General features: G+C 39.5%; 1 protein-coding gene across 6 annotated transcripts in view; it reads right to left on the reverse strand.

The window, feature by feature from the left end:
• Window positions 1-6,355: 6,355 nt before the first annotated feature.
• Window positions 6,356-16,425, reverse strand: part of pdgfc (platelet derived growth factor c) — a 42,064-nt gene continuing 31,994 nt past the window's right edge. For 5 of the 6 annotated variants that reach the window (XM_020607463.1, XM_020607467.1, XM_020607469.1 and 2 more), the window contains 3 exons: window positions 8,188-8,395; window positions 7,752-7,972; window positions 6,356-7,457 (listed from right to left, as the gene is read on the reverse strand). In XM_020607463.1, coding sequence (XP_020463119.1) covers window positions 7,350-7,457; window positions 7,752-7,972; window positions 8,188-8,395 — 537 coding nt within the window. In that variant the 3' untranslated portion in view covers window positions 6,356-7,349. The remainder of the gene's footprint in view (window positions 7,458-7,751; window positions 7,973-8,187; window positions 8,396-16,425) is intronic. The other variant, XM_020607464.1, reaches the window with a different exon arrangement.

A 16,425-nucleotide genomic window follows, 5' to 3' on the forward strand; every position in this document is an offset into this window, starting at 1 on the left:
TGTTTAGCTAATACCCTACTCTGATGTAAAAGCTAACACAGAGTGGAGGTGAGCTCTCTCTTTCTGTAAGGATCATGTCCTAACTAGTTGAGTCAGGGAGGCAGTCACTGTGGCTAACTTAAAAAGATAGAGGTGAAATCTTTGAGCAGAATGTGTATTTAACATGTTAGATTAAATTAAAGGGAATAGACTGTACTCAGGATCATGATAAACAAAATCTGTTACTAAAAATCAAACAAACGAAAAGACAACTTCTGATCTCTTCTGTTAGCTTCTCTCATTAACCTCCTACACACAACCCCAGCGCATTAATTTGAATAAAATCTTTCAAGAAAGATTTGAAGTGAATCAGGCAGCATTGTTCTCATTTCAGCAGCTGGCATGGCCTGTGGTAATTATCAACACCAACTCAGTCAATTATGTGCTTTAGACAAAATATGAATCATAGTTCATCATTCCACCCACATCTAGGTGGTTGATTTAAGAGCTAAACAGATTGTAACACAAAATTCATACACATACAGAATGAAACATCCAGTATATAAAACTAAACAATCTTAGTATGTACGTGTATTTCTAAGTTGTAAAGTGTGGGAGAAAGACTAATGAGCTCCATGCTCCAGCTGAAGTGTCAGGGAGAGTCAGGTTGGACGTCTGTCCATGTCACCAGTGTGTTGGGATCTAGATCCCCTGACCACCATGGGGATCTCCCAGTGAATGATTACCCACAGAACCCCGGGAGATCATGTGACCTAGGGCCATGCACACCCTGCACCTATATGCTCACAGCATACAGTATTACTCAACAGCTCATGGCATTTTGGCATCTACCGCTCCACTTAGCTTGCAGGTACAATTACCTGCTTTTTTCAAAAGAGCATTTATTTGGTATCAAGTAGTTATTTTAACTTCTACAGTCCCATAAACTAAGGCAGATACGAATTGCATTTTAATATTTATTATATTCAGTGCAACTTTGCTGCCTAACTGTCACAGAAGACTTATTCTGACTTACCAGAAAAATCAAAGGTACAACTCAAAACACTGGCTTCGTTCCATGTCAGTGAGCTAGCACGCATAACAGTATACTGTACAACAAAGGTGAGTACACCCCTGCTCACTAAAATGTTAATTACAAAACATTTTATACGCTGCCCAAGAAGAATAAAGCCAATTAATTAAAAAAATACGATCTGACCCGACTAAAGTATAATAAAGGATCCATGTTTAAAGAGTAAACTGCAACAAAAGCAAGAACAGCCATTGTAAATGAGATCCCATTCTTTTTTCATATTTTGTTATGTCCACCTTTGGAGACATGGATGATAACAGTCATCACATCTGTGGTGAGATGTTCTGCTTTTCTTCACATGAATCATTTCAGCTTCTCATTCCAAAGTCAGGGACATTCCTGGCCATGTTATAGTTTTCGCTTGTTTCTTTAAAAAGTGTTTCATTTTTTTTTATTTTTATTTTTTATAATTGCGGTGTATTTAGGATTGTTGTCATGCTGGAAAATTCTTCTCCTGCCAAGCTTCTTGAGACTAGGAGTCATCTTTTCATTCATTATCTGGGTATGCAAACCTGCATTCATAGTGCCATCTGTAAAACATTTCCCCTACCCCCTTTACGCTCATGCAGACCTATAATCAGCACTCTCCCTTCTCCATGTTTCACTGCCAGCACTATGCAGTCACTGCGGTAGTCCTGGCCAGGTGCACGTCAAACATCCTGGACCCCATCTGATCCAGGCTCATTTATCTTGCTTTATTTTGACCAAAGAATGTGCTGTCAGTATTCATTAGGCTTCGTCTCATGTTCACTGGTAAAATTTAATCTTACACTTTTGTGCAACAATTTTTTCTTCTTCAACCCTGTCAATGTTGACAGATCCATGCATGAAGTTCAATTCATTATTCATATCTAACACGGACATTGGATAATGTTTTTTATGCTGTCTCCTTGCAGTAATTTGGTAGTTATCACATTTTCCTCTACCTCCGAACCACAGGTGCAAGTGTGTTTCACCTTATGTTCAGTAGCTTCTGATGGACCCTCTCACATCTTTATAAAGTCTGTTGCATTAGACACAGTTCAGGCCAAAATGGCCAAAGCTGAGGTGTTCACAGGTGTATTTGTAACTTTGTCAACCTTGAGTGGAAATCACAACTTAAAAATAATACAATTTTTTAAATCAGTGTTATTGGTATACTGTAACTAGACTGACTGTTCTGGCTTGGGGCCCAGGCATCTTTAGTTTTACTCAGAGAAATGGAAAAAAGAATATTTCAGTCATTCATATTTATTTTGTTGCCATTCAGACTATTAAAATAGCATACCAATGACTAAAAGAAATGACTGCTGTTTTTCACTTAGTTTTAATTCATCATTAGAGGCTGACAACGTTTACCTTCAGGGTTAGCAAAACACCTAATTAATTGGATGACAGGAATCATTGACTTTTGACCAGACTTCCTATTAAGGATGCATTTCCCTCATGGCCGTTGGTGGGTTTTGATGTTTGCGACTACGTATTAGTGTCTGCTGTGCGAGTCTTGTCAGAGCTCATCAATCCCGATACCGAGGTATATCTACAACGCTGCCACCATGTTGCTTGTGTGTGTTGTAGCAGATAAGCTGTGCCATTAATGTAGCTCACATGATCATGGGCTAAACGTGCTTGGGCATAGCGTGACCCATCCAGTCAGAAGTGATATGATACATTTAAAACAGAGGCGGTGACAGCTTGCCTAAATCAGAAACAGTTTACCCCTGATGACTTTTTTTAAATTCAGTGATGATCATTGAATGTTTGATTGCATTGTGACCCACAGCTGTGACAGCATCTAAATATTAAATTTTAAGGTAATTTTCTAGTATTATCACTCTATCAGTTTGATAAGATTGTATGTATTAGATGTATTACAGAGATTAGGGTAACGACCTTTCTTGGTGTGGTAAGGTGGAATGGTAAAACACTGGATATAATGAGGATAAGGCTGAAATGGGAGATACAATATCTGTCAAATGATTTAACCTACAGTATACTGTATATTTATGGTTGAGCTCTCCTCTGTTGTGGTGCTTTGTAAATAATTTCCTGACCCATGATTAATACTATGCTAAAGTTGTGGACCTTACAACAGGGACACCCAGTTCTCCAAAAACCCCTAGTGCAGCAGCACCCTGTAAAACATAGTGTGTGCACTTATCCATTTGGCCTTTCCATCCATATACTGTGAAACAATTAGGAATGCTGGAGATGTTATCTGGATGAGGCTATCGTATTTTCCCCCATCTGTCTGTGCTCAGAGACCCGGCACAGTTATAAACGATCTGAAGTTGCAATCGATTCCCAGGTTGCACGTCAAAATTTATAGTCACTTTCCAGTAACGGTAGATTGATAGTGCAAATGCGAGGACTATGCAATGGCTGTAGTGAATCTAGGACTTCATCTTGTAGGTAAACCAAAGGAATATAGAACACTTTCTGGACTGCATTTAGCTTTTTTGCAGCATTGGAGAATAACTCAGAATAAGTTTTTCTGAGGGATGCTTTGATATTTTCACATGCGTTTTTTTTTTTTTTAAAGATTTTATTGTTTCAAAATTGGCCAATCTCAGCCGGCAATCAGGCGAAGGCGGGGTACACCCTGGACAGGTTGCCAATCCATTGCAGGGCTAACACATAGATGAACAACCACACACACTCACTCCTAGGGGCAATTTAGAGACACCAATCAACCTAAGCTGCATGTCTTTGGACTGTGGAAGGAAGCCGGAGTACCCGGAGAGAACCCACGCAAGCACGGGGAGAACATGCAAACTCCACACAGAAAGGTCCCGGGTGGGGCCCGAAACCAGAACCTTCTCGCCGTGAGGCAATGGTGCTAACCACTGCGCCACCGTGCTGCCCTACTGTATATTCACTTACCAAGAATGTAGTCCAGGAATATTCATCAGCAATGGGAAATGACAAAGATACAGTATGTTCAAACTTTAAAACCGCTGTTGTTGCAGTAACTGACTAAAGTGCTGGTGGTTGAGATTTCAGACAGGGCCAGAGGGTTTTTAGGCTCTTGGGAGGAGACAAATATGACATGTTGCGTTTATTCTCAGCATTCTGCAAAACAAGCAGAAAGACAGTAAGTGAGCAAACATCTAAGCCTGAATCTAAAGTGGAAATCACTGAAGACTCATAACAGGATATTAGAATGTAATGTGAATGGAGGACAAAGGCATAATTTGACATTTTGGAAAATACAGTTGTTTTACATCTTTAAAGTTGGTAGCTCACTGATTAACAACATGCCTTTTGCCAGAAAACCAAGACACTTCAGGAAGTTAATTAGCAAGATGTAAATGTATCTGTTAGCAGGTAAACAGATGACTAAACACTTTTTCTTAGAAAGTAACAGGTGTGTAAACATTTTCTGTTCGCAAGTTCACAAGGGAGTAAGCAGTTTTGCAGATTAATAGGTGAATAAACAGTCTTTGCAACTAAATCCTGTAGGTGGGTAAGCAGCCTTTTCACAGAGCACAGCGCCAGTGACAACAAAGGGACATAAGAGGGCAAAAGACGGTGTCCAGAAACAATTCAAAACAGGTAGAGTATTTAAGGCAACCAGAGAAGGCAGGAGGCAAGCTACGGACCAGACCTAGGGGAATAAAAGCAGTCCAAACAGGGAAATCCAAATGGGCAAACAGAGTGCAGGCCCAAAGGCAGAAGTAGGTCAGTAACAGGTAGCACACAGAGAGCCAGGCAGACAACACAGCAGGTAAGTTGGCAAGAAAATCTGAAGTGTAAGTGACACAACAATCATGCAAGGAATGAACACAGAAGGCTGGAAATAAACTAGCTGGTTGATTGCTGATTGAAAACAGGTGAATGTAATCAGTGCAGCAAAGCTGGGACTGACAAGTGCTGGATTGGAAGGGGAAGTGCACCAAAATAAAAGTCAGAAACAGTAAGTCAGCATGGCATCTCTGTAACAAAATAGTGGCTGATAAGTTCAAATGGATTTATACAGGCAATGAAGGAACCAGATTAGATTTATAATTGCTCATTATTAAGTTGCATGGAGGTGTAGCATGGTAACTCTTTTCAGCTATTCAGATATGCAGAGGAAAGGTCAAGGCTGCAATTTATTATAGGTTAGTCCTGTGATTTCGTAAAATAAGTCTTTGTAGGAGAAGATGTTGGAGCTGAGTGTGTTGGCATAAAGATGATTCATGTTTAGAGAAGTCAGGAAAAGCCTTTGGTCAAAGTAAGTGTCAATCTTCTGAAGTATTAAAGGAAAGTGAGATTCTGTGATGCTGTTATTTTGATGACTTCTGTGGTTTAATTGCTGCACTACCTTCTGTTATGCAATGCACAGTTTAGATTTTCTTTTCAGAGAGTTTGAGTTTCTGTTCACATTGCCCTTTTCTTTGTCTGTTCGGCCCAAAGTGGCTGTTACCATTCATGGTAAGTATTCAGTCAAACTTTTTTGATTGGATATTTTTGTAACTACAATGTACACTAACAGGTTATTTCTCTAAAACCAGTGTGCAGCCTAAGAGTTGTTTTTTTCCCTCAAACAAAACAAATTAAAATCCTGTCTCTTGTGTTAAGTACAGATGCTTAAATTGCGCCATGATGCTGTGGTCTAGCTTGATTATGGCTGCTTTGGTTACACAGTGAAGGAGGTAATGAGTAGAGGGGCATGCTGGTGAAGGGTGAAATCATCAAGTGCTGGTCTGTAGTTACTCACATCCGCTCACACATACTGTGTCACATCTTGTGCCAGTACAGTGAGGTTTCCTCTGTAAAGAAATGCTGCACTGACTAAGGAAAGCAGGCGGTCTGTTTAATATTATAAAAACCGCACTGGGAGCCGACAAGTTTATGCAGTAGCATCTGGCGTCACCGCAGATGCCTGCCAGGCTGAACATTAGATCAGAATAATTGGCCAGGACAGCAGTGAGAAATGTGAACCTCCTCCTGGGTGACCTGATGTCCTGGGGGGGAAGAATGAACAGCAACAACGCTGCTCGGTATCTGATGAGGAGATTGTGGAATACAGAAGAAAAGACTGTGCTCAAGGGAGATGTGTTCATTATTGAAATATTTGGATAAAAGGTGATGTGAGGGGGAAAAAAAAAACAGAGTAACTCACAAGTACAAAACCCTATGGACACAGTTACAAATATGGCAAATGATATTCTTTAAATCATTCAATCATTAGAGAAGCAAAGGCAATTCCTCATCTTCTCCATCTTTGTTGAGTTTGTTCAGTGTTCATCATTCCCAGCACTGTACCTCCAATTAGAAATGGAAACATTTATTTTTCATGTTCAGTACAATGAAATGCACAAAAGTAGAGATAAATAGCTTTGGCATACAGAAAATGAAACACATCCATGACATGGTGAAAAAAATGACTAACAGTGGAAATGCAGACTAATACTACAGCAAAATGACATATGTTGTAAACAAGACAATTTGGACCAAAAATTCCCTTTTTTAAGCAAATAAATATTTATTATGAACAGTTTAAAATGCAGGAAGATTTGCTTGATGCTAGGTATTCCTGAAGCAAACAGGCTTGTAACTTTAATGTTGAAACGGGTTTAATGCAGAGCTGTAACGAACAGCACCCAGCTGGTTCTACATGTGCAACTTTTATCTTTTCCATGAGAATCTTTGGTAGAAAAGACACAATAATACAGAAAAGCAAATGAATTATTTACACATAATAGAGTCTCATTCTCATGGCATTTTGGTGATACAGTGGCTGCATTTCACCACACATTACATTTGTGGTAAAACAAGAGAAGAGAAAGGTAGAAGTGCTAATAAAAACACCTTCCTTTGCCTTGAATGTAATAATAGAGGAGCAGAGGGAGTAAGGCGGCTGGAGCCAGCTCACTAATAGACATAAAGAAATACATGAACAAAGAAGCTCCCATTTTCTATGACATTATCAGCCCACTCTGGGACAACTTTAAAAAAGACCTTAAGAAGAACAGACAAAAGGCCTCAACATTCTTATCTCTGCAGAGCTGAAGAAAATAGTCTTCAGAGCACAAAGGTAATAGTCCAGATCGGCTCCAGTGAATTTTTGTCTCTTTAAATGTACTAAGAGCACAGTATTGATATTCCACAGCAGTCAAATCCATTCAGAAGATTTATTAGATTCCAGTCTGTTCTGCTCCATCCAATTAGAAAAGGACAACAGGATAAAGGGAGAATCTTGTTGGCTCCCAGTGGGAGGGGATGAGATACAGAACTTTGCAGCAGCGGCAAATGTTCATTTCCAAAGTCCTGTGCGATTCCAGTGGCAGCTATTAGACATCAGAGGTCAGTCCTAGTCGTCTTTACACACACAGGCACACTCCTCATGGTGCTCCAAGGGAACATCAGACAAGGACTTCTGCAGGCCTCTTCCCCCACTGCGATGTTTCAACAGCAGAACCTGCCAAAAACAAAGATGCTAATCAACAGCTGGACATCAAAACATGCTCAGTGGGGAGGAGAAATCAACCGCTTTGTTTACCCATTATTTTTCAAATGTATCAGTCTTTACCTTGTTTCGAGTTCACTAAAAGGACAAAATGGACTTTTCTTTGCAAAAGAGTAATTTGTTAAATTTAGTGGCTTAATCTCATCAGATGCTTAGATTTCCATGTTTTTGATCTCAGTATTCATGCCATCTTATGGTCAAAAGTGCCAAATTATTCAGACATTTTGTGATCAAACTGATATTTACCTCATGGTATTTCTTTGTGACCCTGGTGGGAACACACTGGCAGTCGTAGCAGCGGTGAGAGCAGCAAGCACAGTTTCCACCACAGCGCTTCACCAGGAGGCAGCTGGGCCAGAAAATGGCATCTGTTCTTTTTAGCTCCTCACGCAAAGATACAGAGAAGTTACGTGGAGAGCAGCTGTATAGTCGAACTTCTTCCCTCAACAGATTGAGATCAGCTCCTCCTCAAAGACACAGAAAAGACATAATCAGAATCACTTCATGTCGAAACAAACTAACTGCGTTTTTCATATGCAAATATATAAATACAAATAGCACACTTAGGCAATCTGAGGCCTTTCTAATATTCGTACTTTATTTTATGTTATGTTTAATTGTAAACAGTTACATGTAACGTTGACTGTATTTAACTCAGCATGATTAATGTACAATGCCCTACCTCTGGCTTTCTTGTTGTGGATGAAGGATTTCCCTAGCACATGCCACGTAGGTTTGTATAACTCCTCCATATCCAGCTGCCATCGTTCTGGCTCCAAGTATTTCATGACCTCCTCCACTGTGCTCAGCCCTGCCACAACTTCTGACAACTCCTCAACACCCTGCAGTGTTGGAGGAACCGCTGCAGGAATGTCAGGCTCTGATACACTCTGCAGGAAAACCAGCAGATGAAAGGTCATTTATACAGTGCATAGAGAAAAATGTATAAGATGTAGGGTTCAGCTTTTATATGTTTTTTTAAAGACCTGTATACTGAACAAGTCTTTAAACAAACAATAAAATGTGTGTGTGATTGTGTGATGTTTAAATCTTCTTTTCGCTGCACAAAAGTCCCTCAGCATCACAAAGTTTGTCCAAAAGACTACAGGCATGTATAGTAGTCTCCACGTCCAAAACAACCTCACTCATTCATCAGCAGCTGCCCGGTGATACTTAGAATCGCTTTCTGTGACATTCTACAACTTGTAAACTTTTGTTCCTGTAGGGTACAAATACTAAAACAAGACACTTACTATACACAGAAGAAACAGCTTTGTCAGCAGTAACATGATGTGTTTTATGTCTGCAGCACAATGTGAATGTGAACTGTTGAAATATAAAAGGAAAGGGAGTTTGACTTATTTTATGTCATGGTAAAAAATTGGGTTTAAATTGGGTTCATGCTCATTAAATGCTACACTGGTTCAGACTTGAGTGGAGAAAAAAAGAAACCATTCCAAGCCTACTGGGACCCAATTTAAACTCTTTCTCTGCTAATGTGTAGAAGTACTGTGACTACAAACCCTGAACATTACAGACAGACATTTTACATTAAAGCTTCCCCACACTGGATGTAATGGGTGACCGTTGTCTAAGTGTGAGAGCTGATGGAAACCCTACTCCTCCAGAAACAAAATTCATATTTTAATATTCCTCCCAGAGGCTCATTTGTCAACTGCAGCCAACACTGTGGAAGCGCTGGGTGTGTTCCTGCCTCCAGAGGTTGCCTAACAGTAAAATGTAACACTTACTAAGCTGCTTACACAAGCAACTTATGGGGTTGTTTTTTATAGATAAAGGCCAAATGGAAGGACTGGAAATTGTACATTTAAATAATTAGGCAAACTATTTTCTATACGGCAAATAAAGATACAAACTCACAAACACAAGGATTTTCTACAGTTGTTGACCTACAAAGTGCACACATTTGCAGTTTGTCACTGCAACTAAAAAAGTCACCTCTTTAACATAAATACAGATTTAATTTTTTACAGTAACTTTACCCTGATATTCTTCCTAACTTATAGGTGTAATTGCATTTCTAATCTCAGGTTCAGAAAAAATATCAGCAATCAAATCTCATCATGCATCTGAATTCCAGTAGTGTCTGTGGTACTGGATGTATCTGTTCCATGCACTGCTGTTGTAGGAGTATGGGAATTATTTGCATAATTTTTCAAACGTGATTACATCCCTGTCACCTCTTCTGCTCACTTTACATAACAGTATTTGTCCTTGTAGCTCCTGTAGGTAACAGTATTATTTGTTTCACACTTCCAGTTCTCCAGGCTGCAGAGAGCAGTCAAAGAGACTGATACCTGGGGTGTTGGTCTTCAAGAGGCTAATCTGTTAAAGCTTTCAGTCCTGTGATGTTACGTTTGTCCAACACGTCAGCCTGCTGGTCACTCTAATCTTATGTGACTGACAGATAGAAGGCAACATTGTGACACTTTAAAAAATGCAGCCTTGTGGAGCATTGAAAACAGGCTGCCGACAGCTGGGTCTTAAAGCTTTTGGAGCGACAGCAATGCTTGAAAAGAAAAAGAAAATGATTCCAGGAATCTGGATCTTCCCTTTGATGACTTATAACAGAGAATTAGAAAGGAATCCACTAAGAAATGAGGGTTAGAAGAGGAAAGGCTTTCCTTTCATCAGAGGCCATGGCACTGACATAGCGAGGATTTGTGGTTAAGTTCTTTGTTTTCTACAGTACTGACTACTTATTCTAAAAATGTCAGTGTTCATGGCACTTTAAAAACCACAGATAAAAGTTATCAGTTAAGAAACTTATATAATTTTATTTCAAAGTGTTTATTTCACAAGGTTACAGGTATTTAACCATGAGTATTTCCAACCATGAAAATACTCTAGCTGGGTACCACAAGAAGAAGCAACAACATTTCAAGTGGATATAGTCTTTTCCACTTTGGCTAGGCACATATTAAAGAAATTAATTGGTGAAATACATCAGCAAGTGTATTGGCATGTTCACACTGAATAACAGGTATAACGCAGCGAAGACCCAGCACCCTATGTAAGATAATTCCAAGTCCCTTTGGTGTAGACTTTAAAATAAGATGGCAGTGGTTTGATATGGCTGCACCACAGGTCACAAAAATACATAGCTGTGTTCATGCCACAGATCCGAGTCATTATAATGAGGCTGTTTTTGTAAAGACCAAGCATATCTTTGGTTTATTTGGCACCTACTGTGATAAACAGACACAAATGTGGAAGGAACATTTATGGAGAAAGGCTGGGTCATACACTGTTGCGCCACAGAAGTATACTGTAAGTGAATTAAACAGCCCTTTCTCTGAGCAGAAGGAATAGCTGTGATTCTTCTTTGCTGCGCCTTGGCAGTGGCTAACAGCATGGACTGGAAGCTATTAGCAGCTTGTGAATGTCGACGGTGCAACACTCCACCAATTAGCAGTGCTCTGCAAGCTTGGCTTCAGATAGGGAAGCAAAACAATCCTTCAGAGACACATCAAGCTGGTGTGAATAAAGCTATAAGTAGCAGATAAGAGCTCTCATTAAAAAAAAAAAAATCAGGAACAAGTACTTAAATGGACCACTGACTTTAACTGGCATATGGTATCTGTATGTGAGGTTTTTTCACAAAGACATGATGTATGAACACACATGGAAAAAAAACAAATTGACTAGAGAAAGTGAACACAGCTCTTTCTAATTAAGCTCATTGAGGGGCCATAAACAATTAGTTGTAAATCCATATTTACAACCATTATGGGTTTAAACAGCCAATATGTTTTAAAAAGCAGTTTCTAATCATCATAACTAAAGCACAAAGTTGCCATTTATATTTTATTAAGTGTTTAAACAACACAAAGAAAAATAAAAAGGATTGAAACCCAGTGAGTGGAACAGCGTTCGACAAAGGTTTGGTAAAGGTTCAAAAACAGGATGCTGATCTGACACAAATGTAGGGATGACAGATGCACGTTGGCCCACTGAGACCTGAGGTCAGTCCAGGTCCTGGTGCAGTTATTTTCATTGTGTCTAGGTGTCTGACAGTATGAAAACAAAGGCTCAATCATATACAAAGCTACTTGTTTCCTTCTAGAAACAAGTACATAGACATAGGCAAGGACATACATTTCACAGGGAGAAGAATGTCCTGAGTCCAACTGTCCCCTTCATTAGCGGAGCAGTGTTGGAGGGACTGGAGTCAACATTGAGGAATTACGAATTTAGTTTTTTTTATGTAAGAGAATTCTAAATGCACAATGTGAAACTTGTAAACCTCCATCCATCCATCCATTTTCCTCTGCTTATCCGGGACCGGGTCGCAGGGGCAGCAGTCTAAGCAAAGATGCCTAGACTTCCCTCTCTCCAGACACTTCCTCCAGCTCCTCCGGGGGAATGCTGAGGCGTTCCCTGGCCAGCCGAGAGACATAGTCCCTCCAGCGTGTCCTGGGTCTTTCCCGGGGCCTCCTCCCGGTGGGACATGCCCAGAACACCTCCCTAGGAAAAAAAAGTTTGAAATATCCAATAAATTTCGTTCTACTTCATGATTGTGTCCCACTTGTTGTTGATTCTTCACAAAAAATTACAGTTTTATATCTTTATGTTTGAAGCCTGAAATGTGGCAAAAGGTCGCAAAGTTCAAGGGGGCCGAATACTTTCGCAAGGCACTGTAGCACCTAGGATCACTCGGGTACTCAAACCCCTCCACCACAATAAGGTGGTGGTTCAAGGAGGGGACTTGTAAACCTGATTACATTATATTTCCAGCCAGTTATTTTTACATGTCAAGCTGTAGCTCAGATGGAAGAGTGGGTCATTTAGAAACTCCTGCATTAATAACTAAACTATACTTGTACAGAAATAAATGCCTAACAGGCAGCTAAAAAAAAAAGCTGCCAAGCCAGGCTAAGAGTATCTAAGTATTATTTAGAAACATGGTGGCGTTCTGTTGACAGACCGGTCATCAGGATTGCAGTGTACAGCTGAATGTATTTGCCATTTGATGCTACAAGGCTGAATGTTTTTTTCCCATGTGACCTGAGAGATAATCTTGTAATATACAGTACCTCTTATCACTACCAAGCGTTCTGACCCCCCCAAGAACTAACCTTGTTTTTAAGCTGTGATTACCTCATTTCCAGCTTTCTTTGTTCTTATAAAGCACAACCACATGAACTTATTTCTGGTATCTAAAATGACAGGTTCAGCTAACTATGTTGAGATGACAATTCTGAAATAGCATCGCGGGAGAGGTCTGGAAAACAATATCTTCTCTTTCACATGGAGTTGCAAACCACTTCCTTGCACAAGAGAACTTTGAGTAAGCAGCAAGGTCTGCTTTGCGTGAAAAGAGTATTTTTTTCTTCTCACTATACGCCATATACTGCAGTTGAGGCTGGTGTAAAAGCAGGCCTCAGTTTCATCATGCCAACAGTAAGCCTCCTGCATGGCTTTAACTAGGATTTTAGTCCTTACTGCCTCTATTCTCTCTCTTTGCTCAACTTTCTCTATTTACATTCACATTGTAGATTTTGTGGGTTTAGCTCATGCTGTTGTGTGATTTACATCCTGACAGTGCAAAACTCTCTCCAATCCATTAAATCCAACAAAGCTGCTAGAGAGATCTCCAACTTATGAAGACAAATGACATATATTTTATTTACTCCTTTAACCCACGCCACCCACCACTTGACACCCCTCCATTCAGCAGGCTCCCTCTCCTCTGTGTTTTAACAACTTGTTTGCCTCGACCCTTTTGCTTTTCCTAAAATCTCATCCTGTGAATTATAGGCTAGGTTTAATTTTATTCACCCTTCTATTCCATTGAAGTGGTGGGGAGGAATTATTGCTTGTTTAAATATAAACCAAAGTGCTGGCCCCTGCATGGCTTGAGGCCCCAGTAGCTGCTGGTTGACCACAGAGGAAACAGAGCACTGCTGTTCTCGCACGCTCCTCCTCTGTCAAAGAAAGGTTCAAAGAGAAGTCAGACTGAAAGTGCAGAGGCCAAAGCTTCCTTTTCCCTCCTCACTTTCCACCTTCTAAAAAGAGGCCAGGTTTGTATTTCACTTTCCACCTTGGTGGAAAGTGAAATACAGATAGACATCAAATCCATCAGATAGACATTTCTTTTTCCATCAGATAGACATTTCAACAGCCGAATCCAGCCGTTGGTTAATCAATTTTACACTCTAAATTCCCAAACATTCACTATTTTTGGGTTTTGCCATAAAACTAAAATATTTAACATATAATTACAGTATATAACGTACTTTTCCCATGAAAATCACATTTAAAAAAACAGTCTTGGGTTCAGTTTTGTGACAGTGAGTGGATTTTATATGGCTTTATTTAAAAATCCACGACTTCCCTCAGCCCAGAAAGGAAGCTAAATTTGAACATATATGGGTTGTTATACAGTGACAGATGTGATGTCTGAGAATATATATGCATCTTTTAAACAGATAGATTATGTTTATCACCAACAGTGGTTTTCATCTGACTTCATAAACATTTCTGAAACAAACCCTCACATGGTTATTACAGTAATAATGCAGTATGTTCTCAAATACATACAAGTTTATCCTTTAATCAAACTGTTTATGATATAGATCTGTGTTTAGACAACATTTAACTCTCACTAGGCTTTTTCACCCTAACAGTTGCTTGAAATCTTCCCAGATACATATTTATTTCATATTTCTGTGCAATTTATTGTCACTTTGTTTCTCTGTAGTCTAATTTTGTTATTGTAAATCCATTCTGAATACTCAATAAGCACAAAAATTCACTGCGTGCCTGAAGGGAGGATTTCTCCTCCTTTTCAATTTTTAAAGTGTTACACTTTCTTTTTCATGTTAAAAAGTTTATTTGGAGGTTTTTCTGAACCAAGGGTCAAAGGGTATAGGTAGTTATGTGCTACTCAAATTAGGGAAGGAGGGATCTGTGATTTATGATAACTGGCTAAATTTCATTCTTCTACTTCACTTGACCAGTGGTACTGAAACTTTCACTACAATATGTAGAAAACATTCTTTGAGGAGTTTAGTAGCAAACAATGCGGTTCAAATAAAAAGAGAACTGTATTTTGATAAATGTTGCCTGGGGTTTTAAAGTTAAAGAAAGAATGTAATAATAATGTGACTGAGGAATGAAGGAAGAAAAAAGATTTTGAGGCAAAAGAAAAGTCACAGAGAAAGTGCAGTGCACCATCAGTGACCTGAGGTGCCTAGTTGTCCTTGTCAGATTTCACAGCGCTGCGGGCCATTAGGGATTAATGAGCAGTAGAACAGTTTACTTAAAGCAAGTGAATAGAACTAAAACATGACAGGTTAGAACATGGCAGTTGCCTCTTCAGTTTATCTGGGGGCTTTTGTTAGTGAGGAGAGCAGAGGTGTAGGGATTATGTGCATGTGTGGTCTGAAGACCAAGAGAAAAATAAAGGCTTGAAAGTGAAAGAGAATGAGAAATAGATCAAGAACAAAGACAACTAGATGTGCACAGAAGTCTTTTGTAACTGTTTTTCAGGTATGTTTTTACTATAGTTATGCAAGCATTTGTTGGAGACAGAATATGCTCTCTCCCCTGGTTCTTCACCTGACCACCTACATTTTACTTTCCTTTGGGTGGAAAAATATCCAGTCCAAGCTTTGTAGCTAGGAATAAGAATGGGAATCTTTCTGCATGACCAGTTATCTACAGTAGTTATAACCATAAAACTGCCTCAGAATGGCTAGAACTACGGTGACAAGTATGTTTGGAACTGATGTACTGTAGATGTACAACTTGTTGTAAATCGACTTATAGAATTCTTCTTCTTTTGGTTGTTCCTGTTGGGGGTCGCCACAAGAGAAATAAACTTGTTTGTTTCTACACCGGATGCCCTTCCGGATAATGTCTAGATTCACCACTCAACCTACCCTACATGTCTTTGGACTGTGGGAGGAAACTGGAGCACCCAGAGAAAACTCACGCAGGCACAAGAAGAACATGCAAACTCTGCACAAAAAGGCATCGGGTCGAGCAGGGCTTGAACCTAGAACCTTCTTGATGTGAGGCACCAGCACTAACCACCGAGCCACTGTGCCGCCCAAATTGGCTTACAGAACTAACTTTTAAATTATCAGCATGAAAAACAAGGCACAGCCAAGTGTTTTAGGAAATTATTTGCTCATTCACTGTGTAACCAAGTGGTGATGAGATGAAATTATCGATACCTTTTTCAGAACTGTATGAAAAACATTAAGCTACTTTGAGCACTTTCACATAATTAGCACATTGTTTTGTCAGATTAATCCATACAAAAGAAGAAAGATAAAGTGTCAAAATGACAAATCTCCATTTTAATGTAAGGGTATTGGTCAGATTATTTCATGCTGAATTATTTCTCCAAGAAGTTTCTGGCCCCTTAGTACCTGAGGGTAGAGACTAACTGTTTCCCCTATTTCCAAACTTTAATCTACACACAGTAGATGAACAAATAATTTGATAAAATGTTGAACTATTCCTTTAATGCGTTCATTCTGCTGGATTCATATTTACCATACACACGTGAGAGTGCTATCGGTCTTTACACTTTGGGCACAAAGCTCAAAGCTGCAATTGTTGCTTGAGTCTTGTGCATGACAATACTGGTGCTGAATGAGTTTAAGCCTCTGCTGGGCACACACACAGTGGTCAAATAGCAGATGACTAAAAGGTGAATATGAAGAAAGGTGAGTGAGGGATGAAACACGTGTCTCTGCTACAAAGCCAGGTCAAAGGTAGAAATATCAGGAAAGAGCGGAAAGAAAGACTGGCTGGATTTTGTTGTTGAAAACATAATTCAGTAAAAACAAAATATGAAAGACAATGAGACCAACAGCAGCCTGACAATTTTCAGTAAAGCAGTGAGTAGACAAGTAAACAAGATAAATCTGAGAGAATAAAAAAA

The sequence above is a fragment of the Monopterus albus genome, unplaced genomic scaffold (assembly GCF_001952655.1).
Source record: "Monopterus albus unplaced genomic scaffold, M_albus_1.0 scaffold86.1, whole genome shotgun sequence".
NCBI classification, from domain to species: Eukaryota; Metazoa; Chordata; class Actinopteri; order Synbranchiformes; family Synbranchidae; genus Monopterus; species Monopterus albus.